Source organism: Pelodiscus sinensis, chromosome 18 (assembly GCF_052426305.1).
Source record: "Pelodiscus sinensis isolate ZL-2025 chromosome 18, ASM5242630v1, whole genome shotgun sequence".
Taxonomy (NCBI): domain Eukaryota; kingdom Metazoa; phylum Chordata; order Testudines; family Trionychidae; genus Pelodiscus; species Pelodiscus sinensis.
Genome location: NC_143069.1, coordinates 6,278,589 through 6,300,779, shown reverse-complemented (window position 1 = coordinate 6,300,779; position 22,191 = coordinate 6,278,589). Strand labels below are relative to the sequence as shown.

Sequence of the window (22,191 nt, the reverse complement as noted above, 5' to 3'; positions counted from 1 at the left end):
GGAAAGGGGAAGTGGTCCCTTGCTCTTTGCAGCAGCTCCGCACAGTCAGTTCCTGCAGTGGTGCAACTGTGGGGGCCCGGCTACGGCCGGCGAGGGCGGGGGGGGGGGGCTTCCGTTTGCCTCTGGGGAGCCAGGCTTGTTGGGGGGGAGGGCGGTTCCGTTGCCTTGGCAAGGGAAGGAGGCTGGTGGGGCAGCCAGCCCACGGCACTGCTCCTTGCTAGAGGATGGGCTGAGGTGGGAAACCACAGCACCAGTCAGGGCCTGGCGAGGGAGAGGAAATGCAGGGACTGGCTGGGCCTGGGGCGGGGGGCACCCAGAGATGGCTGGGCCTGGGAGAATGACTCTGGGCCTGCTAGAGACCAGCCAGGCCAGTGGGGTGGGAGTGGGGGGCAGGAAGGGACCTTCTCTGTCTCAGGGCTCTTGTCCCAAGCCAGCCTGTCTGTTAGGGACCCTACTTCACAGCTGGGGGCCTTTAAACTGCCCCTCCCCCCGCCAGTCCTACCCTGCCTCAGCCTGTGTGCTTCTGGAAGTTGTTCAGCACCCTCTCCCGTCTCCATGGGACACCGCTTGGTTGCCGGTTCAAACTCGACCCAGGCCCATTGGGTGAGACGAGTCCAGCGGGGCTCAGCATGGTGCCGAGTGTCCCTGCTGCACACAGGGTAATAGCCTCAAGGAGGGTTGCCCGAGGCGAGGAGTAAACAGGCCACAGTCGCTGACCTCCCCCCTCCTCGTTACTTCCACAGCCCCCACAACACTCTTATCTGGTGCCTCCGAATTTGGAGTGGGTTCCCATTGGCCAGGTGGGAAACTGAGGCGCCAAGGGTCTCAGTCTGAGCCAGATGACAGGCTGCAAGTTTTGGCTGCGGCTGGTCTGGGAGGCTGGTCTGGGAGGCTGGGGAGAAGGCAGCCTCTCAGCCAGGTACAAGCCATTGGGAGCCCCAGCTGAGTGCCTGGCTTCGGACCCCCACGCCCGATCCCCGTTGGCTTCCAAGAACTGGAGAAAGAACTCGGGGGGAATGGAGCAGACCGAGTCTAACCTGAGCTGACACTGGGACAGTGTCAGAGTGGAAACAGGTGTCAGTCTGAGTGCGGAGCGGAATTACCCACTGGAACAAGTGGCTGAGAGCAGAGGCTCCACGCCTGGCGACTGTTAAATCAAGTGGTTGGTTTTTCCTAACAGATCTGCCCCGGCATTAGTGGGGGGCCGCTTTCCGAAGAGAACGGCCAGAGGGGGTCAGACCGACGGCCCATCCAGCCCTGACAGGGGCCAATGCCAGGTACCCCAGAGGGAGGGAACGCAACAGGGCATCCTCACCCGATCCCTCCCGTCACCCCCCTCCAGAGAAAGAAGCTCGGGACACCATTCCTACCCAGCCATGGATGGACCTAACCTCCATGAACCTATCCAGCTCTTTTCTGAACCCTGGTCAAGTCCTGGCCTTCCCCACATCCTCTCCGGCTTGTGTTGTCAGGGAGGAGGGTCAGAGGAGAGGGTCACAGTGAGCCCCTCTAGGCTTGTAATGTATCAATACCCACGTGTTAGCTCGCACTGAAAATGCTGCCCCCCCCCCCCAGTCCTCCAGGGCAGGCTGGGGGCTGTCACAACCCCATCAGAAATCCCCTCCCTGTGGTGCTCCCCCTCCCTAGCCCAGCGCCTCACGTTGTCTGTCTGTGGCTCTGACCGGTGGTTTTTCTACTGCAGCTGAGCGAGTGACGTCCCAGGTAGGAAACTCACAAGACTCTGTGTGTGCGGGGGGGGGGGGGGGGGGGAGAGGGTGTTGCGACGCAAGCGCCATGTGGTCAAGGCTGGGGGCACTGGGGTGGCTGTGGAGATGGTGCATAGAGGAAGTTGGAGGGGGTCTGTGGGGGGGGGGGATGCAACCACAGTGTGTGGGGGAATTCGGCAAGCACTGGGGCGGTGCTGTGCAGGCACTATGCAAGGGGAAGTTGGAGGACACAGGGGCCATACAGCCACACGGGGGTGTTGGGGGGGGGCTCTACAGCCCACACAAGGTGATAAGCCTCCCCCCACTGGATTGCACAAGCATGGCTGGTGGGGGCTCAGTGCTGTTCTGCACAAGGGTGGAGGTCTAGGATGGGGAGGGGGGGGTCACAACAAATTGTGTCTTTCTGCCCCGAACCTGCAGTGGAGCCCCTGTCCCAAATAAACCCATCCCCCGCGATGTGACGCAACTGCAGGCTCCCCCACCCCTGGCCCACTGGGACGGCTGAGCAGGATTTCCCTCCCATCCACACACATTCCCCATTCCGGCTCCTCTGCCCGCCCTCCTGCGCAACTCCGGCTGGCCAGCCATATAAGGCAATTTGAGGAACTGACACCAGCAGAGTGGCTGGGCGGGGGCGAGGAGGGGGCGCTCCACAGCTCACAGCCAGCGGGGTGCCTCCCCGCCCCAGCCACAGAGCCAGCCTGCCCTCGCACCCAGAGCCGTAACAAGTCAGGGCGCCTGGTGCGCTGCCTGACCTGCAGGCAAGCCATTTATTCTCTGCCTCAGTTTCTCCTCCCTTTGTCTTGCTGGAGCGGGAGCATGGGAGCCGCCACTGCGACAGGGGTTCTGAGCTCGATAAAGGCTGCAGCAACGAAGGGAACATGACCTGGTGCCAAAGTCCAATGAGCTGCATGGATCACCAGCTAAGTTGTACGTTGGCCCAGGTTCTGAAGGTCATGGGCTGTAGAAATTCTTCCCTGGTCTGTAGTTACCTGTGGAGATGCGAATTCGCCATACAGCTGCTACACTCTGCTGAAGTCTGAGCCTCACTTGGTATCCTGTGGCAGTGAGTTCCAGCAGCTAAATTCCACCACGTTTAATTAAAAAAAAAGAAGTGGGTCAAGTTCTCTGCTGGTTCCAACCAAGCAAGGAATTTGTCTCTGCATGTCCTGGAGTTACAAAAGGACACTAACTAATGAAAGACACTGAGGTACAGCCCCACGATTTGGTTAAAAAGCCCAACCCCTTTGGAGTGGGGGCTTGTTAAAATGCCGTGTGGCCTGCGCAGCCCTGGGAATAACTTCAGGGCTGAAATGCAGCCAGCTCTGGGGTGGAACGCAGCAGCGGGTTAGTGGCTGCCCCGCAATGTGGCAGACAAGTTTAGGACAGGAAGTGAAGGAGAACTCAGTATTCCACTTATAGGGCACTGTGCACCGAGCACGAGACTCGAACAAACAGCTCTGGAAGTGGCTGGACGCCAAGCGCGCACCAAGGAGCTGGGTCAGGAGCGATTCTGAAGGCAGAGAGACCCCTCCCGTTGGAGCCACCCACCCCGCTCCCTCCATCCAAGCCCAGCGGGGACCTCACCCTGAATGCCGACAGGAGCACCCCTGAATGGCACTTCCTGTTGGATCGCGCCAGGGCGAGGCCCAGGGGGCAGGGTGTGGCGAACGGCAGGCAGGAGAAGGGGGAACAGGCCAGGCAGGAAGTCAGGAGGCCGCAGGGAGCGGGGGGTTGTTATCCAAAAGTGGCGGCCACCCCTGCCGGTTGCTGGCACCAAGCCCCTGGCAGGGAACAGCCTCCCCACTCTTGCGTCACGGCCACGCGCCTGTGGAATGCGGCCAGGAGTCAAGGGCAGCTGGAGTGGCGCAGGACTCAGCTCTTTGGGCAGGCAAGCAGCTGGGGCGCTGACGCCACCGTCGGCAGCAGCCCTGCGGGGAGCGGTCGACCCCGCCTGGCCTCTGTCTCCCCACACAGGCCTGAGCTGGCATGGAGTCCAGGCACTGGCCACCAGCCCTCAGCTGAACAGGGTGGAGCCACTGGCTGGGGCTTGGGAATGCACCCGTCCACAGGAGGTGGAAAGTGGGGCACAGAGAAGGGATGCCCTGGCTTCCAGTCCCATTCCCCTCCCAGAGCTGGGGCTAGAGCGCAGGAGGCCTGGCTCCCTGCTCTAACCGCTAGGCCTCGCTCCCCTCCCAGAGCTGGGACTAGAGCGCAGGAGGCCTGGCTCCCTGCTCTAACCGCTAGGCCTCGCTCCCCTCCCAGAGCTGGGGCTAGAGCGCAGGAGGCCTGGCTCCCTGCTCTAACCGCTAGGCCTCACTCCCCTCCCAGAGCTGGGACTAGAGCGCAGGAGGCCTGGCTCCCTGCTCTAACCGCTAGGCCTCGCTCCCCTCCCAGAGCTGGGACTAGAGCGCAGGAGGCCTGGCTCCCTGCTCTAACCGCTAAGCCTCACTCCCCTCCCAGAGCTGGGGCTAGAGCGCAGGAGGCCTGGCTCCCTGCTCTAACCGCTAGGCCTCGCTCCCCTCCCAGAGCTGGGGCTAGAGCGCAGGAGGCCTGGCTCCCTGCTCTAACCGCTAGGCCTCGCTCCCCTCCCAGAGCTGGGACTAGAGCGCAGGAGGCCTGGCTCCCTGCTCTAACCGCTAGGCCTCGCTCCCCTCCCAGAGCTGGGACTAGAGCGCAGGAGGCCTGGCTCCCTGCTCTAACCGCTAGGCCTCGCTCCCCTCCCAGAGCTGGGACTAGAGCGCAGGAGGCCTGGCTCCCTGCTCTAACCGCTAGGCCTCGCTCCCCTCCCAGAGCTGGGACTAGAGCGCAGGAGGCCTGGCTCCCTGCTCTAACCGCTAGGCCTCGCTCCCCTCCCAGAGCTGGGACTAGAGCGCAGGAGGCCTGGCTCCCTGCTCTAACCGCTAGGCCTCGCTCCCCTCCCAGAGCTGGGACTAGAGCGCAGGAGGCCTGGCTCCCTGCTCTAACCGCTAAGCCTCGCTCCCCTCCCAGAGCTGGGACTAGAGCGCAGGAGGCCTGGCTCCCTGCTCTAACCGCTAGGCCTCACTCCCCTCCCAGAGCTGGGACTAGAACCTGGGATAGAAACACCCCCTGTCCCCAGAGTTAACCCTTTCCTGGCCGTATCCTGCACTCACAGGGAGCAGGGGCAAGACAAGGCAGGGCCCAGAGGCTGAGGCAGGGAAGTCGCTGAACCAGTCCCCGAGCTCAGCCAGCTGCAGAGGGCTCTGCTGGTCTCCCAGGCTACAGGTTCCTGTTGCCTGGTAACTGGGGCCCGTTGCTCAGTGACACCCGATCGCCATCTCAACCAGCCTTCGTAAACCCGCGTCAAATATCGGGGAAACGGGCGAACAGCACCGTCCCCTGCCACTGCCCCGTGCTCTGCTGCTGGGGACATCCCATGGGAGGTCACAAGGCCCCCCACGGGCAGTCGGGGGTGCTGGCAGCTCACAGGGCAGGCAACAGGACATGGGGCGGGCGCCAGCTCTGATCAGGCCCCAGGGCAGGGTACTGGCTGGCGCAGGGAGGCAAGGGACAGGACAGGGGAGCCTTTCCTGTCTGGGGTCCCTGTCTCTCATCCAGCGGCGAGTGGACAGGCCAAGCCCTGCAGCCCCCACGCCCCTCTGGAAGGGCTCCCCTTTGGCGCTGGAGCAAAGCGGGCACAAGTAACAGCAGCAGGGAAGCCGGGGCAGCATATGGAGGCAGAGCCACAGCCTAGCTCTGCCCACCCCAGAGCCTGGGTCCACGAGCAGCTGCTGGGGGTGCAGGTGGGAGGGGGGCAATGCTACCCCACCTGGCTTTGAGCTAGTGAGACATCAGGAGACCTGATTTCCAACACCAGTCACCACCCTCCCAGAGCTGGGGCAAGAGCCCAGGAGTCCTAGCTGCCAGGCCCCCCTGCTCTAACCACTAGACACCACTCCCTCCTACTGCTAGGGTGGTACCAGGAGTCCTGACTGCCAGTCAAGCAGTCTAGTTAGATCAAAGCTTGCTCAGGTATGGCTGCATGGGCTGCAATCACTTCTCATGCCTTGCAGACCGGAACGCCAAGGTCTGACTCATCCAAACCTCTCAAACTGGGGCAGGTGGAAAAGAACGAGGCTTTAAAATCCTTTCCTCTTGCCTCACTTTGCTTGCTGCCCAGACTGCTGAGTGCATAAGATCCAGGGTTTCTGTAATTCATTGTTTTCTGCTGATGTGTATGCTGATAGAGTCAGGGCTTCAACCACATCGGGTCAGGAAGGATTTTCTCCCCCGCCCCCATCAGTCCCCAATGTACAATTGTAACCTGGAGGCTTTTCTTTAAAGTAGCAGAGATCAGGCCGTGCAGGAGATGGGACATGGGGCAAGGCGGGTTAGGGTGAGGCAGAGAATTCTCTTTCACAGATGCCCGGCTGGTGGGTCTTGTTCATGTTCTCAGCATCCAAGTGATCCCAGGATTGGGGTCATCTCAGTAGGGCATTTTCCTGCGAGTCAGACTGGCAAAGGCCTTGGGAGATGGAAGGTTGTACCTTCCTCTGCAAGGCGCCAGGCGGGATTATCATTGCAGGGGCTTTGGGTGTTGGCAGCTCCAGGATCTCGCCTGCTGTCTGCCCACAGTACAGAATAATTTGATCTCCGGGGGCCTGAAATTCTCTGGTGGAACTGAAGTCACCAGGCCTGACAGAGGGGAGCTGGTGAAACCCCGAAGCACGAGATTTTATTAAAGTCAGCACGCTCCAGGCAGCGGCGAATGAGTCAAACAAAAACAAGAAGTGAACCGAGCTCCGGCCTGCAAGGCTCTGATGAGTCACTGGCAGGGGAGGTGAAGAACGAGGTTACCGTCTCTTACTGAAAACCCGCCTGCAGCCGGCCCAGTCCCTGAGCAAGGGGGGCTTGCGGAGATCTAGATTCAGGGCTGCCGGCGTGGGGCAGGGCTGGGCCGAGCAGACCTGGTGGAAGCCCTGAGCACGGGTGTAGTTACGCTGCCACACTGCTCCGACATGGACGTCGAACCCCGAGTGGACACAAGGCTAGTCCAGGGGGCGGGGGCCTGTCCAACACACGCTGCCGCTGCCTCGCAGGGAACGCTAGCTTAGGGAGCGTTTCCCTACCTAGAGGCAGGGGGAAGCAGACGGTGCTAAGGGGAAAACCCCAGGATTGAGCCTCACAAAGCCACAAAGGTCCCTGCCCCAAGAGGTCACCAGCTACATGGGTTGAGCAAAGATCGGGGGAAAGAGAGGAAACGTGATCTGGCCCAAGTCGCACAGGGAGGCAAGGGCAGAACTAAAAACCAGATCACCTGAGTCACAGGCCCGCGCTGTCACCACAAGGCCAGCCTGCAGCTTAGCTGCAGCATTGCTCCCTTGGCTGTTTCCTGGTTCCCTCCCTCCCCCGCTACTCTAGCTGCACCCTTGCCCATCAAAGCCCAGCCTGGTTTGCAGCCTGGTTTTTCCCGTCAGCGTGTGGGGGCCCAGCCTGACACTGCTTTGAACTCTGGGCTGGTGGAAACACAAATTCAGGTCCAGACGGTGTAGAAGGCTCTTCGCTTTCAAACTGACTAGATCCAAAACCTTGGTCAGGGTCTGTGCAGTGCCCGGCCCGACAGAGCCCTGATCTCGGCCGGGGTCTGTGTAGGGTTGCCAGGGTCCAGTATTCACCCGGACAGTCCGGTATTTTTGCCTCCTGTCCGGTAAAAAAATTCAGAGAATATCTGACACCTAAGATGTCCGGTATTTTCTGAATTTTTCCCCGGCCAGAAGGCGAAAATGCCGGGCACCTGGCAAGCTTACAAACACTCAGCACCCGGCCTCCAACACCCCCAGCCCCCATGCTTACCTGGTTCCCCAAGGCTGCCAGCACAAAGTGGCTGCTGGCCAAAAGACCCAGGGAAAGCAATGCTTCCCCTGGATCTTAGGGCTCAACATCCCCCCTCCCCCACCGTTCCTATCCCTGCACTCACTCTTAAAGGAGACATGCTGTTTTAAAGTTGTTTTATTTAAAAAAAAATTTTTAGGCTTAATAAGTCCTTGAAGTCCTTTTTTTTTTTTTTTGCTCAACAACTTTGGTCTCCCCCCCCTTTTTTTTTCCCCTTCAACAGAATTTTTTCCTGGTTTTTTTTTCTTGTGGGGGGGGGAGGGGAGAGTGTTTGGTATTTTTGATTCAACCATCTGGCAACCCTAGGTCTGTGCAGTGCCTGGCCCAACAGGGCCCTGATCTTGCTCACTATGGCTACGTCTACACTGGCATGATTTTCCAGAAATGCTTTTAACGGAAAAGTTTTCCATTAAAAGCATTTTCGGAAAAGGGCGTCTAGATTGGCAGGACGCTTTTCCGCAAAAGCACTTTTGCGGAAAAGCGTCCGTGGCCAATCTAGACGCGGTTTTGCGCAAAAAAGCCCCGATCGCCATTTTAGCCATGGGAGCTTTTTTGCACAAAACTGTACTGTGCTGTTTACAGTGGCCCTCTTGAGCAAATGATTTGCGCAAGAGGGCTTTTGCCCGAACGGGAGCAGAACAGTATTTCCGCAAGGACACTGACGATCTTACATGAGATCGTCAGTGTTGTTGTGGAAAGTCAAGCGGCCAGTGTAGACAGCTGGCAAGTTTTTCCGCAAAAGCAGATGATTTTGCGGAAAAACTTGCCAGTCTAGACACAGCCTATGTGTTTAGCCAGCATCTGCCACAACAGGCCCTGATCTCGGCCGGGGGCCTGTGCAGTGCCCGGCACAACGGGGTCTTGATCTCTGTTGGGGTCTGCGCAGTGCCCGACCCAACAGGGCCCAGATCTCAGTCTGAGCAGTGCTTGGCACCACGGGGTCCAGATCTCGGTGGGGGTCTGAGCAGCACCCGTCATCTCAGTTAGCATCTGTCTGTGCCCCACCCAATCTAGCTCTGATCCCCGCTGGGATCCTGATGCGCCGCATTTGGGCCACGCCCACTCGTGGCCATGCTAGAGCCCTGCTGGCTGGTTGCGGTTTCCCTCTGCCCATGAAGCGCCGGAGCCAGCATCTCCCATTGCTCCCTGCGCCCCGGGCTGCATACGTCCCAGGCCGTGGGGCTGGGCCGCCGCCACTGAACCCAGGGACCTCTGCTTTGTTTCCAAGGAAGACGCACGAGGCGGGGGAACACGGGCGTGACTCACCGTCACGGGCTGCACGCCAGCGGCTGGGCTGTGAGAGCAGCTCCGCCGGTGGGCGGGCCTGGAGGAAACGTGCCCTGAGCCAGGCTGGTGTGAACGCGTTCCTGGCCTGGCGCCAATCAACCCTCAAGCGAAGCTATGGAGGCGCCTGCAGGGTGCAGAAACCGCCTGATGGCAAAGTGGGCCGAGGGCGCCCCCTGCTGGAGGAAGGGAGGGTCACAAGCATTGTCGGCGGTGGAGCCTGGGGGGTGGCGGCAGTTCCCCTTGTTTGGGTGTCAGGAGAACACCTGCTGGTTGACACAGGAAATAGGGCCCCGCTGCCTCCAGGGGCACTACCAGGTGGAGGGCTGAGGAACGCATCCTGGGGTTCAGCCTTCTGTCTGCAATGGGAGCAGGGCTCTCCAGTGGGCCTCAGCTCCCTTCCCCAACTAAGACACTTCTGCCCACCCCTGGGGCAGGGAGAAGGGGAGACCAACCCCACAGCACAGGCCTGATCTGCGGCTGGGACCCACACTCCACTCATGCAGCTGGTCTGCTGCTGGCGCCCACGCACACACACAAAGCTGATCTGCCCCTGTGCCCTCCATGGACATGCACACTCCACACATGCTGATGGTGCCTACACACACACACACACACACCTGATCATTTACTGAAAACACACACACAACTGGTCTGCTGCTGGAAGAAGCACTCTCTCTCTCTCTGATTTGCGGAGCTTCAGAGAGACACACGCACCCATAGACGCACATAAAACTGATTGCCTACTGAAACACCCCCCATGGCGCTGCCATTCTGTGCTTCCGTTTCCCCTCCTGGCACAAGGAGGCTAGCATAAAAGCAGTCAGGCGGAAGAGCATCCCAGTCCTGGATCAGGCTGGTCCCCTCTGACTCTTCAACGATTGGAAGGTCATTTTGGGTCCTGGCTAGAACCTGTATCAGACCCACCATGGGACTAGTGGCAACAGTTGCTTGGGCAACATATTTCACCCCAGTACCATAAGAACATCAGAACAGCCATACGGGGTCAGAGCAAAGGTCCATCTGGCTCAGCGTCCTCTCTGCCGACAGGGGCCAATACCAGATGCCCCAGAGGGAGGGATCACAACAGGTAACCCTCACGTGATCCCTCCCCTGTCATCCATTTCCAGCTTCTGACAAACAGAGGCTAGAGACACCATTCCTACCCGTCTTGGGTAGTAGCCATTGGTGGATCTGACCTCCATGAATTTATCTAGTTCTTTCTTGAACCCTGTTAGGCTATGTCTACACTCACGGCTTCTTGTGCGAGAAATATGCAAATGAGGCTAGGCGTGGAATATTGCTGAGCCTCATTTGCATACCTAATGAGCCACCATTTTGCAAAAGAGGCTCTTGCGCCAGAAGGAGCTGTCTACACTGCCCCTTTTTGCGCAAGAAAAACCCTCTTGCGCAATGCCGTTCTTCCTGAAAATAATCGGCGTAGCGGCATTGCGCAAGAGGGTTTTTCTTGCGCAAGAAGGGGCAGTGTAGACAGCTCCTTCTGGTGCAAGAGCCTCTTTTGCAAAAATGGCAGCTCATTAGGTATGCAAATGAGGCGTGGCGATATTCCACGCCTAGCCTCATTTGCATATTTCTCACGCAAGAAGCCGCGAGTGTAGACATAGACTTAAAGTCCTGGTCTTCACAACATCCTCTGGCAAGGAGTTCCACAGGTTGACTGTGCACTGCATGAAGAAAAACTTCCTTTTGTTAGTTTGAACCTGCTACCTGTTCACTTTATGTGGTGACCCCTAGTTCTTACATTACGGGAACAAGCACATAACTTTACTAACCCCTCCACTGCAGCAAAACCAGCACCAGAGTTCCAACATAGTAGAAAAGGCGGCTCCTTGCTGCCTGGGGACTAAGCCAGCTCATCCCGCCTCCTCATGCCAGCCCTTATCTTGTGGGTGAGCTAGAGTGGCTGTCACTGAGAGGCACCCCATCTTGAGTTAAAGACCCTGAGAGGTGGAGAATCCACCCTGCCCCTTGGGGAGCTGCTCTGTTGGTTAAACTCCTTCTCTGTGAAACACGTGCTCCCACCCCCATGTCCAGGCTCTCATTGGGCTGCTAGACGGCTGATGAACTCAGCTAGAAATCTCCTCCTCTAGGCCAGGATCCAATTGCTGCTTAACCAGTAACAGCCATGAAGTTCCTCAAATTATTCAGGGTCCTAGCCAGTGGCCTACTAAGCATCTCAGGTGATTAATCAGCTCTTCCCAGTCAGAGGCTCAGGGTTCTAGAGCGGGGCTGATTAACCACCTATGAAGCTGGGCTCCCCCCCAGCTTAGAGGGAACACTGGTCCTAGCTCATCTGGCACTTTTCACCTGCTGCTCCCAAAGAGGTTGGTAGAATTATCTTCATTTTAAAGGTAGGGAAACTGAGGCACGGAACAGGGCCATGATGTGCCCAGCGTCATCCAGCAACAGAGCCCAGCCCCACACCATGCATGATCTATTAGGCCTCACAAAGGACCTGTTGCCTTTTGCCAGAAGACAGGTTTCCCGGCACTTTAATCAGTCCCATGGTGCTTTTCTACCACAGCAGCCCCTGGTCAGGCCTAGGTCTCTCTTGTGCCAAGCACTGTACATTTTTATTGCTACTGGGTGTATTACGGTAGCATCTAGGCACACATCATACACCAGGCCTGTCTTGTATCAAGAGCTGTACAGTTGTGTTAAAATTAGGTGTATTATGGTAGTACCTAAGAGGCCTGTCATGGCCCGATTGTGCTAGGTGCTGTACACTTTTAGGGTTATTAGCTGTATTATGGTAACAGTGGCCCCCTTTGTGTCAGACCTCTGGGGCTGGCTGCAACCAGGGGACCAGCCGGAGCAGTCAAGGCCCGAGTACAGAGGGGGGCCAGGCCGAAGCGGATGGAAGTGGGGCCTTTCAAAGACTGGCAGATCCCAAAAGCTGGCTGGAAGCGTCCCCAGCTATGCTCCCACCTGCCAGTGGAAGGGGACAGCCTCCATTAGCACGTCCGCAGGGGCTGCGAGCAGATGGGTGAAGGGGGCTGGCCGTCGGGGGGTGCAGAAATCAGACTCAAGGGTGTGAACACGCCAGCCTTTGGCTGGCTCTGAGCAGAACCCTGCCCTACCCCTTCTGCGGGGGCAAACCCCGATCCTGCCCGATCTCCAGAGGGCCCAAGACACTGGTGCAAACAGCTAAGAGGGCTCCCCCCCATCCCCACCCCACTATGTAAACAGAACAGCTGCCTCCCCCTCTCCAGAGAGGCTGCCACATAAGCTCTTTAAAACTGAGCCATGGGGTCAGGGACTGAGGGGAGGTGACTGGGCGCGGATGGCTTGGTTCGGCACATCACAGGGACATATGGGGCCCAAACCCATCCCCCTTCCCAGCTGGCCCACCCCTAATCTCTGCTGAGGGAGGAGGGGGAGATGGGGTTCACTGAAGGCTAGTGGAGACCTCCCCTCTTGGGCAGCGGGTCAATTCTATCCGCTAGCTTGGCTGGGATGCTCTGAATAGGCTCAGGCCCCTGAAATTTCAGGCACAAGCACTTGGTGTTGAAAGATTTTTTTTTTTTAAGATCAATTGGGGAGGGGGCTTTGAGCAGCCCTTAGCCACCTGGTTTTCAAACAAGACAGGGCCCTTGGGCCTGTGCTCCCCCACGGCCTTAGGGCAAACCCCAGGACTCCTGGGTTCTGCTGGGGGTGTTGTTCCCTCACTGTCACCCAATCCAGGACAAAACTGAAATGAAGACGAGGAAAGTTGTAGCTTTCCTGGGACTTTGTGCCTGCTAATACCATCCCTTTAATTTGTAGTGAAGGCAGCCTCGGTGTCCCCAGTGACCATGAGCCATTCATGTCCCCATCCCATGCCTCAGTTTCCCCTCATCTATTTTAATTGCAAGCTCTTCAGGGCACCGCCTGTCTCTAGGCAGGGGTTGGCCTAGTAGGGTCCTCTTTGATGTGGCCTCTAGGAACTAGCCGCTTCCACAGAATAATCCCTCCACCTCTGCCCCCGTACCCTAGAGGCAGTGCAGCACCTGACACAGCACAAACAGGAGCGCTCCCAGTTTAGTTCACTTTGCACGACTGTAACCCCCGGCCTGGGGGGAGAGACGCTTGGCCTGTTACGTTGAAGGCTCAGTTCCTGCTCCCTTGCCGACAGTGCTCCTTGGCACAGGAACAATGCCGTTTCTGTTCACAAGAGCCCCTCTGAACCCTCACCCCAGGGAGCTGCCCTGCACAAGGAGTGACATGTGTCACACAGCAGCATGGGCTGTGGCTGGCCAAACCCTACAGGCAACTCCATGTGACTGGAAACTGCCCGGCTCCTCTAAGCCACTCACCACCCTCAAGGTCAGACCCAACCCCACCCAGCAGGGGTTAAATGGAGGTTAGCTGCCCGGGGCAGCCAGCTGAGGGTGTTTGGAAAGCAAGTCTAGTCATAGGGCAGAACTCTCCGTCATCTGGAAACTGGGAAGAGCACACAATTATCGAAACCCCAGCAGTGTTACCAGTAAACCGAGCGCTTGGGACACCCGGAGGAAAGATTCAAATACCAGCCAGCTGATCAGCCCCAATGATATGGAACAGCTTCCAGGTGTGGAGGCTACAAGGATCAGGGCTGTTCAGCTGGGAAAGGAGGGATGAGGATAGATAGCTATTAAAAAAATAAATCATGGGGGGCAGAAAGAATCACCTGAAGCTGTAGGTTAATATAAACAAGAGCAAAATTTTCCACATGCCTGACTAACCTGTGGAACTCATTGCCACAGGATGTTGTGATATCCAGTAATTGGGTAGGACTTCTGGCTAAGCTCCTGGAGAACAGCTGTATCAACAGCTAATACCCCTGCTTGGTATGACCCTACAGCTCTGAGTGCTAAGAGCCAGGAGCGGGACATGCCTTGCTCTGTACACTCCCCCAGAAGCTCTGGCAGAGATAGGATATCGGCAAGACTGGTCTGAGCCGGCCTGGCAGCTCTTATGTTTATGGCCATGCTGCCAGTTGATCACAGAACAACTTTGATTCCAGTACTCATGCTACCAGGCCAGACAAGTTACATTGGCAATAGCGTTGGTCAAACCAGTGGCTAGAGGAGAGCTGTCACCAAAATGTGTTGGAGAGAAAACAGGACAGGCAGCCCTGCCTGAGGCAGTGTGGTGAGGACAAGACAAAACAGCACAGCATTGTGCAGCGGACACTCCTCTTATAGCCCCACAGGGGGTTGCTTTAGTCCCAGCATGGGCTAAATAGCCATTGTTTATAAGTTGGGGGAAATTCTAGAGCACGGGGGTCCACCCATCAAAGAAAATTCTAGAGTAGGGGTGAAGTGTTAAGTCAATTAGTTGTTGAGGGGGTGGGGCACAGGTGTGCCCCCACGACAGTGGAAGATAACCCCAAGACCAGATGTTTGTCAAAAGGAGTTTTCAACATATGGTAGCGTCGACAGTTTGGGACACAGAGGTAGAGCCATGACTTGGCTGCCCAAGGTCATGCAGCAGGGCCGGTTGTGGTGCAAGGAGCAGCACCCAGTCTCAGAAGGCCAGATTCAGCCGGCCAGCCCAAGTGAGAATTGCTACCCTTTTTCCAGATGACAGGCCAACATCCCTGTAACGTTTGCTGCTTGGTGTTTAAATAGCTGTTGCTCGGTAAAGTCTGGAGAATCCAAGGGTCAGTGGATTGGAGATTGGCCCCTGAAACATGGAACTGGACACCCACTCTCGCTTAAAATTCAACATGGGTTTATCTGTAGAAGCTTCCCATTATGCATGTGCAAGATCAGGGCCAAAATTGATATTCTTCCTCTGCAAGTTGCTACTAAAATACTAAACCATTGCCAATAAATAAATCCAGCCTTTGCCTCCGTCAGGGCTGTCCCCCACCCCGGCACTCCAAGTGTAGAAGGGGAGGACCAGCAAGAGCTTCAAACCTTACAGGCACTGGTTACACAAGTCTTCCCCCCCAGAATCACACCAGATTTTGGGGGACTGCTGCCACCAGCAAGTGATTTTTATCCCTAAAAGCCAGGGGTGAACACTTGAACCTGCCCCCGGGGGTACCCCAAGCTCTTTTGTCCTAGAAGAGCTTGAAAAAAGGAAAGAGGAAAACAAGCTGCAGTCTCGGGTAGCTGACCACTTAGTCTGAGGCATGCAGACAGACCGACCTTCCAGGGCACAAGAATCAAACCACCCGAGTGATTTTTTATTACAAAAATCAAAGATATACTGGATAAAGTATAGTTGGTTGCTAGATGTTACAGAGCAACTAAGGAAAACATATTAAAACAGAGGGAAAAAAAGTCGCTGGAAACAATGCTAGATGGTAAATGGGGAGAGGAGATACAGCGATTCACAGAGCAGCTCAAACCAAGCCACAAAAATAAAGAAAAAATTACCTTGAATGCAACTAAATTAACTCCCCCCCGCCCCTTACTTATAGTCCTCTTTGTTCAGACCACTTCCGTGCCCTGAATTCCTGGGAGGCAGGGTATTCCTGCCTGAGTTTAAATCATCCTGTCTCAACCCCTGGCTTAAACCTCCCCCCAAAAGAAAGCAGGCAAGGAATCTTCTACAACTCAAAATTCAACACCATATGCCCCTTGATTCTCTGGCTCCCTGCCAACCCCTTTGCTAGCTACCCGAGTTTAACCCCTTAGTTACTGGGTCCTGGACAGCACTCCCCCTGTCCATCACAACCTCAAAGATTAAGCAGAGCGCCAGATGCACAAAAAAGACAGTTTTATTCCAGTCAGGTAATAGGTACAATAGATAAGAGTCACTCATTATATTAATTTTATAGAACCATACAAAAAAGCAGAGTGAAACCACTATAAATAAACCAAATACAGCTTTACAATAAGTTAGATTCAGCATGCTTACAGTCAGAATGCTTAGTCAGAAACACAAGGCAAGCACTGGTCCTGAGATTTCAGTGCACAGGATAAACTAAAATAAGTTTAAGCTCCTCTAAAAGAATTTGGTTCCAAATATTAGAAATAGATTTAAAGATAATAAATAGTTTAAAATAATAAAAGCCCCTCAGACTGAGGCTCTCACAATCTTACATTTGACCACAGGCTTGTCTGGGGATGGGCTCCCTACATCCCTGCTCCATTCCAGAGCAAACTTTATTCCAGAATTGTCATGCTGGAATAATTTGTGAGCTTCCAAAGAAGAGATTCTAGTCCATCTCCTTCCCACATAGATTAACCCTTAGATGCACAGGTTTGAGCAGTTCCATGGAATTTACACTATTCCCTAAAATAGCCCTTAGATGCACGGGTTTGATGAGTTCCATGGAGTTTACATTATTCCCTAAAAACTCCTTACCTTAACCACTAGCCCTGCTAACAGAGAACTCCTGCTACCTTTAAAGAGGAATAGCTTTCTTCAAAAGAGCAGAAGATGGTTGAAAGAGGGAAAGACATCTAGAGCAGCCAGCCAGCATACGGATCCTGCAGAGGTGAGGGTCCACCCTTCTTATAGGGACAGACTGAAATTAATCCCTAGCCGAATATTGCGCCATTCCCAGCCCAACGGGGGCAGAGAATAGCAGGTGGATTTGAAACAGAAGGAGGTGGGAGGAGGAAGAAAGTCAGCAGCCCCAATTTAAATCTAAATCCTCTTACAGAATCTGGCCCTGGTGTGATTCAGCCCCAAAGATCAGGGTCAGTTTTGCTGTAGGGAGCTGAAGCCTTAAGAACAGGCAGGTTTTGCCCAGCTCGAGCCTGGACAGGGACAGCTACCTGGAGAAATCTAGCCTGGGGTACAGTGGTGGAGCTGGGGAACACCAGCTCTATTTGCTTGCCAGATGCTGGGCCCCCTACCCAAAATGCTAGTTAATTTGCTATCATATTCCACCTGATTGCTATGCCAAGAGGCAGCCTCTAGCTCCTCCCTGTGGGGGATCCAGAGGACTTGAGAGGAGAGGGCGGGGGCAGAAAGCCGGCAGGAAAGCCAGGAATTGCCTGCCGAAGCCTCCCAAACTGGGATTTCACGAGCAAAGGAGGAGGGGAGTTTGCTTTCATTTTAGCACCCAGGGAGGGGTCTGATCAGGCTTCCAGAAAGGGGAGAGGGGTGTCCAGCTAGCACCCCTGCTGGAGGGGGAGTCCTACGGCCCAGCCCGGCTGTATAGAGTTTGAGCAGCAAGTTGAAGTCACAGCTGGCAGCACAGGGTGGCAGGATCAACAGCAGTTGGATGTTTGAGCCTGAGGGAGAAGCAGCACCTAGCAGGCAGGCAGCAAGGCCACAGGGGTTGCTCATGACACTCACAAGGGCTCCAGGGCAGAGATCACAATCATCTGTTTACAACCCTCTTCCTCTTCCTGCAGCCCGCCTGCCCAAGAGAAGCAGGAAAGTCTTTGGAAAGCAGTTTCCTTTCTGTTCCCCACCTCCCCTGCCCCAGGCTGCCTCATGTGACTGGTCACCAGTCAGTTTCGGCACCTCATCTATTTCACGTCTCACCGCCCCTTCTGCAGAGCAACAGACTTGCCCCCCCCCCACAAACCCTTAATCCCAGCAACTGGGCTTGTTCACGGTCAGCTGTCTTTTCAGAAGTCACCCAGCCGAGTTCCCAGAGGCGCCCTGCGGGTCACATCTGACCCAGAATCCACCCCCAGCAGGAGATGCAGCTGTCAGCACCTCACCCCACCTCCGCTTCCCCACACAGAAGTGGGAATAGCCAGACTCTGTTCGCCACCCAGGAGAGGGGTTTTTTCCCCCACCTGGCCTGGCTGTTTATACCAGCGCAAGGTGCTGCTGGATCAGATGGAGCAGCAACATGCACTGGTATAAGCAACGGTCTGTGGCACATGGTGATGGGGAAAGCACACTCCCTTTCCCCTGCCTTGTTCTCCTCTCTTCTGCCGCACTGGTGAGTTCCGCCAGGAGTGGAACGCATTTACACCAGAGGGAGGTGGTCCAGCCCATGGCTTAGTGATCACTGATCCCAGAGGGAAAGGCGGGGCTTAGGTTTGGCCCCCCACCCAGTTAATCTCACAGCCTGGGAGTCTATTAACCCTTTCTGCTCTGACCCGATAGCCTCCAACCCACCCACAGGTCCCCGAGTCCAGGCTGGGAGCCGCAATTTAAACATTACCCCCAGGAAAGGGGGCAGAGGAGGGGGAAGCAAGGACCACAGTGCCAAAGGCTCACTGAGCACCTGCTAGTCAGAGACAGACAGGCGACTGAAGATGGGGAGCCGGTGCCCGCCGGGCCTCAGACCCGGCGACTCAGACCCGCTGCTGCCTCCCGAGTCCTCCTGATCGGAGAGGGAGTCGCACGACAAGCTTCTTTGTAACAGCTGCCCAGGAAAGGCAAAGGCACTGGGGGCAGCCAGGGTCCCTCCTGCTCCATCTTGGCTCACGGTGGTGGTGGCAGCACTAGCTTGAAAGGCCAGACAGGGGGAATCCCCAGCTGGGTGGTGGCAGCAGCAGGGCCCAGCCAGCCCTACTGGGACGGGCAGCAAGGGGCTATGGGAGGCGGAGGGTGGGGGCGACAGGGAGAAGCCGCAGTGGGCGGGGGAGCCACCCCCCAGGCGCAGGGGCTGGCGCTGTTCCTCCGCGTTGTGGATGAAGTGGCAGCGGGAGCCGTAGGGGCAGAACCCAGCCGAGTGGAAGGTCCGGCACAGCTCCGTCTTGTACTTGGGGTGGCGGCTCAGGCCTCGCAGCTCCCTGACCCCGTGGGCAAACTGGCACTTGGCCCCGTACTTGCAGGCCCCGCTCTCCTCGTAAGTACGGCACAGCTCGGTCTTGTAGCGGGACGAGGTGTGCGCACCCTCCCAGCAGCTCTCAATCATGCTGGCCGAGCGCTCTGCCTGGAATGGGATGCGCTGCAGGCTGGTGCGGGGCAGCGCTGGTGCCCAGCCCCACTGGCTGTGGAGGGACCACAGGACCTCTGTGCCACCAGCATCCTCCTCCAGGGGCTCGGCACCATCAGACAGCACCACCGGGCAGGCGGAGAAGGCACGCTGGTAACCCCCCCGGCTCCTCGCCATGGTGCCAGGCTCCTGCCCCAAACTTAACTTCAGGAAGGCCTGTAAGGGCAGAGAGGGGGGTTGGTTAGAAAGAAGGCAGCCCAGCAGCCAGGTGCCCATGAGGCAAGGAACAGCCATCAGCAGACAGGCTGAGAAAGGGGATGCTGAATACACACATTCCTGGGCATCAGTAACCAAAACCCTGTTTGGGAGCCATGGGGGGAAATCAGAGGACCCCCTAAGCATGCCATCTGCTAGTTTAAGTTTCCATGGTGAGCTGCAAGGGATAGGGGACTGTAAAGCATGAGACTGGATGGCCTAGTGGTTACAGCACAGAAGCAGCATTAGGATTCATGGGTTCCCTCCCCCACCCAACTCACAGAAGGCAAGCTGTTTCCTTTCCGCTCCGTGCCTCTGTTTCCCTTCACTGCAGGGATGTCAGGTAGCAAAGGGCAGCGTTGATCCAGATGCTTGCAGGGCATGGGAAGATAGCACACTGCCCTCTGCTGGATGGAATCTCAACTGCTCAGCTGTGTGCCTAGACCCCCCCTACGCAGCTGGGAGGGATTTCCAAGGGGTTTTGAAAGGGGGGGGGGGAGGAATGTAGCCAGGCAATTGCTGGAGGAGCCCTTAGCAGGCCCTGTGCTATGGCAGGGAGCCAGCTACACAAGACCTCAGCAGCCAAACAGTTTAGGGTTGGATCAGACAGCACCGCAAGTCACGCCCAAGCCCAGGAGAGGAAACGGAGCCACCTGCCTCCAGCTCAGGGGCTCCCGGCGGGCTTGTGCCATTAGCCAGTTACTCTGTCCAGGGCCTGCTAGGCTGGCGGGCCTGGGGAGGGCTAGTGGAACTGCAGCTCCCTTAGAAGCTGGGAATAACCATTCACTGGAGCGGGAGCAAGCAGCTGTGCGGTGGGAAGCTTGACCATCTAGGGCAGGCCTGTGCAAAGTACAGCCCGCCCAGCCCTTGGATCCAGCAGGGAGCCCCAGGTGTTACCCCACAGCCCTGTGCAGAAAAGCAGCAGCAGGGCTCAGTTTCGGTTTTGAAACTGGAAGGGGGGGGGGGGGGGGGGAGAGATTAGGAGCCACCCCGCCCTCAGCACATTCCCATTGGCCAGTTTATTAGATTAACAGGCAGCTAAGAAGAATCACGCCCCCTCTCCTGAGCTCAGTTGAAGCACATGGCCAGGCAAGCAGGCTGGCTGGCGGGTTAAGAAACATTTTTAAGCTCTGCAGGCAGGCAGGTTCCTTCTGCAACTGGCAAGTAAGTTTCTTGGCCACAGCCTGCTTCTGGCACCCCAGCCCTTTCCTGCCCCAACTCAACATACCCAAGCCCTCTGTCTTACACCCCCCCCCCCCATCTCTTGCCCCAGATCACAATCCCCTCCTGCCCTAGGTCACATGCCAAGCCCTGCACCCAAGTCCCTTACCCCAAGCTCCCTTCTGCACCCACCCTCCATACCAGAGCCTGCATCTCCATTAATATCATGGAAGAGTGCAGCCCTCAGCCACTTTACAAAATCTTAGAGTGCCCCTCCCCATCAAAAATTATTGCCTACCCTGGATCTAGGGGCATGTGTTGGAGGGAAGTCTCCCCCCGCCCCGCAGTGCTCAGTTTGAGTCCAGGTGGGGAGGGGGGCACGCACCAGGCTGGTAGTTAAGCCACCTGGGTTCTAGTCTCAGCTCTGCTGCTGGGCCATCTTGAGCAAGACACTGCTCTGTGCCTCAGTTTCCCAACCCACTCTGTATCTAAACAGGGGAGTTTGAGTCCGCTTTCTACCTCCTTGGGAAGTGCCACAGACACAAAGGTTGAGCTGCTTGCATGAAGCATTCTAGGCCTCTGCGAGGGCCAGGTGTACACAACCTCGCTTCTGCCAGGACTTCGTCCAGAGGGGAGGCCAGATTTCAGCTCACCTGGCCAGGCATGGCCTGAATCAAAGTCAGGGGGTGTCACACCTACTTGACCCTGAAGCAGGGAGATGGTTTGAAGAAGAGGAGCCCCACAGCTCCAGCACAGTTCCCATGCTCCAGACCCACCTACACCATGACCAGCCTGGCTCGGATGCAAAGCCTCTGAACAGGCCAACTTTAGTATGGGCATTGAACACACAGCTCTGGTATGTTGCTGCTCTCCTCCAAGCCAAGCAAATGCTCAACCCCATGCACACCCCAAAACTGAAATGGCTCCACACAGAGGGGCCTGAATGGTGAGGGGAAGCCAGGCAAAAAGCCAGAGAAACAGAAAGGCAGGGTCAGATCCTCAGCAGGTGTAAATCAACATAGTCTTCCCATAGGGTGCTGAGCCAGATACACCCACTCAGGACCCAGCCTTTGGCTGGAGCATTGGAGAGGAAAGACTCAAAGGACCCCGAAAACCACCCCACCCAGCGCAGAGCAGCTGCAGACAACCGGAGATAGGGGCACCGGGGTGCTAAAGACACTGAACCAGGCTGCAGACCCTGGATAGGAGGAAACTCCTTCGGGGGGGGCAGGCCCCCTCCAGCTGGGGATCTTCTTGCAGCCTGAGAGCCTAGATGCAAACCCTTCCCGATTCCTGCTCGGGGGAGAGGGGGTCGCTTTCACCCCCCCCCCCCTCCCCAAGAAGCAGCAACCCAGAGTAAAACTGAAAGCGAAGCGGGTGAGCGGCCGTGTCACGCCTCCCGCGGGAACCCTACCAGGGTGGGGGGGGGCAGGCGAGGCCTGCCCGCGGAGAGGGGCTGGAAGAGGAGAGGTTTGCCCGCCCCCCCGGGCAGGGAAAGCCAGGCACGAACTCAAACCCGACCAGGCACACGTCGCTCTGCCAGCCCCCCAGGGGCGCACGTGGTGAGCCACGAGAAACTTCCCCCAAAAGTTCCCCGCGTCTGGGTCTTCTGCCCCCTCCAGCCTCTTGTGGGTCCTGCCTCCCCCCGAGAAATCGCCCCCCCCCCCCCCGCAGCCGCAGGGCGGGAAAACGGGAGGGAGGGGCAGGGAAGCCTCCCGCGAAAGTGACCCCCACCTGGCACAGGGGCTCGTCCAGCTCCCCAAAGGGGGTCAGCAGCGCCAAGGGCATCGTCTCCTCCGCCGGCCCCGACTGCCGCGTCTCGGCGGGGCTGCGCCGGGCCATGCCCCCGCTGCAGGACTTTTAAAGAGCCTCTCGTGCAGCCCGGCGGCCCTGGAGCCCCGCCCCGCCCCGGGGGGGGGGCGTGGCCAAAGTGGGGGCGGGGTCAATGGAGCAGAGCAGGGGGGGGGATTCAGGGGGGGGGATTCCCACGCAGCCACATTCCCATGCATGCAGCCCGCACGTTCTTTTCCCAGGGCTGGGGAAGGGACCTAGTGGTTAGAGCAGCGGGGCGGGAGCCAGGACTCCTGGGGTCAGTTCCAAGGGCTGGGAGGGGAGCGGGTC

At 57.2% G+C, this 22,191-nt stretch overlaps 1 protein-coding gene across 1 annotated transcript; it reads right to left on the bottom strand.

The window, feature by feature from the left end:
- Positions 1-15,558: 15,558 nt before the first annotated feature.
- On the bottom strand, positions 15,559-21,980 carry LOC102460767 (mRNA decay activator protein ZFP36L2-B). The gene is made up of 2 exons (XM_075915325.2): positions 21,805-21,980; positions 15,559-18,870 (listed from the first exon to the last, which is right to left on the bottom strand). Exons 1-2 carry the CDS (start codon positions 21,910-21,912, stop codon positions 18,001-18,003), a joined length of 978 nt encoding a protein of 325 aa, XP_075771440.1. The 5' UTR covers positions 21,913-21,980; the 3' UTR covers positions 15,559-18,000.
- Between the last annotated feature and the right edge of the window lie 211 nt (positions 21,981-22,191).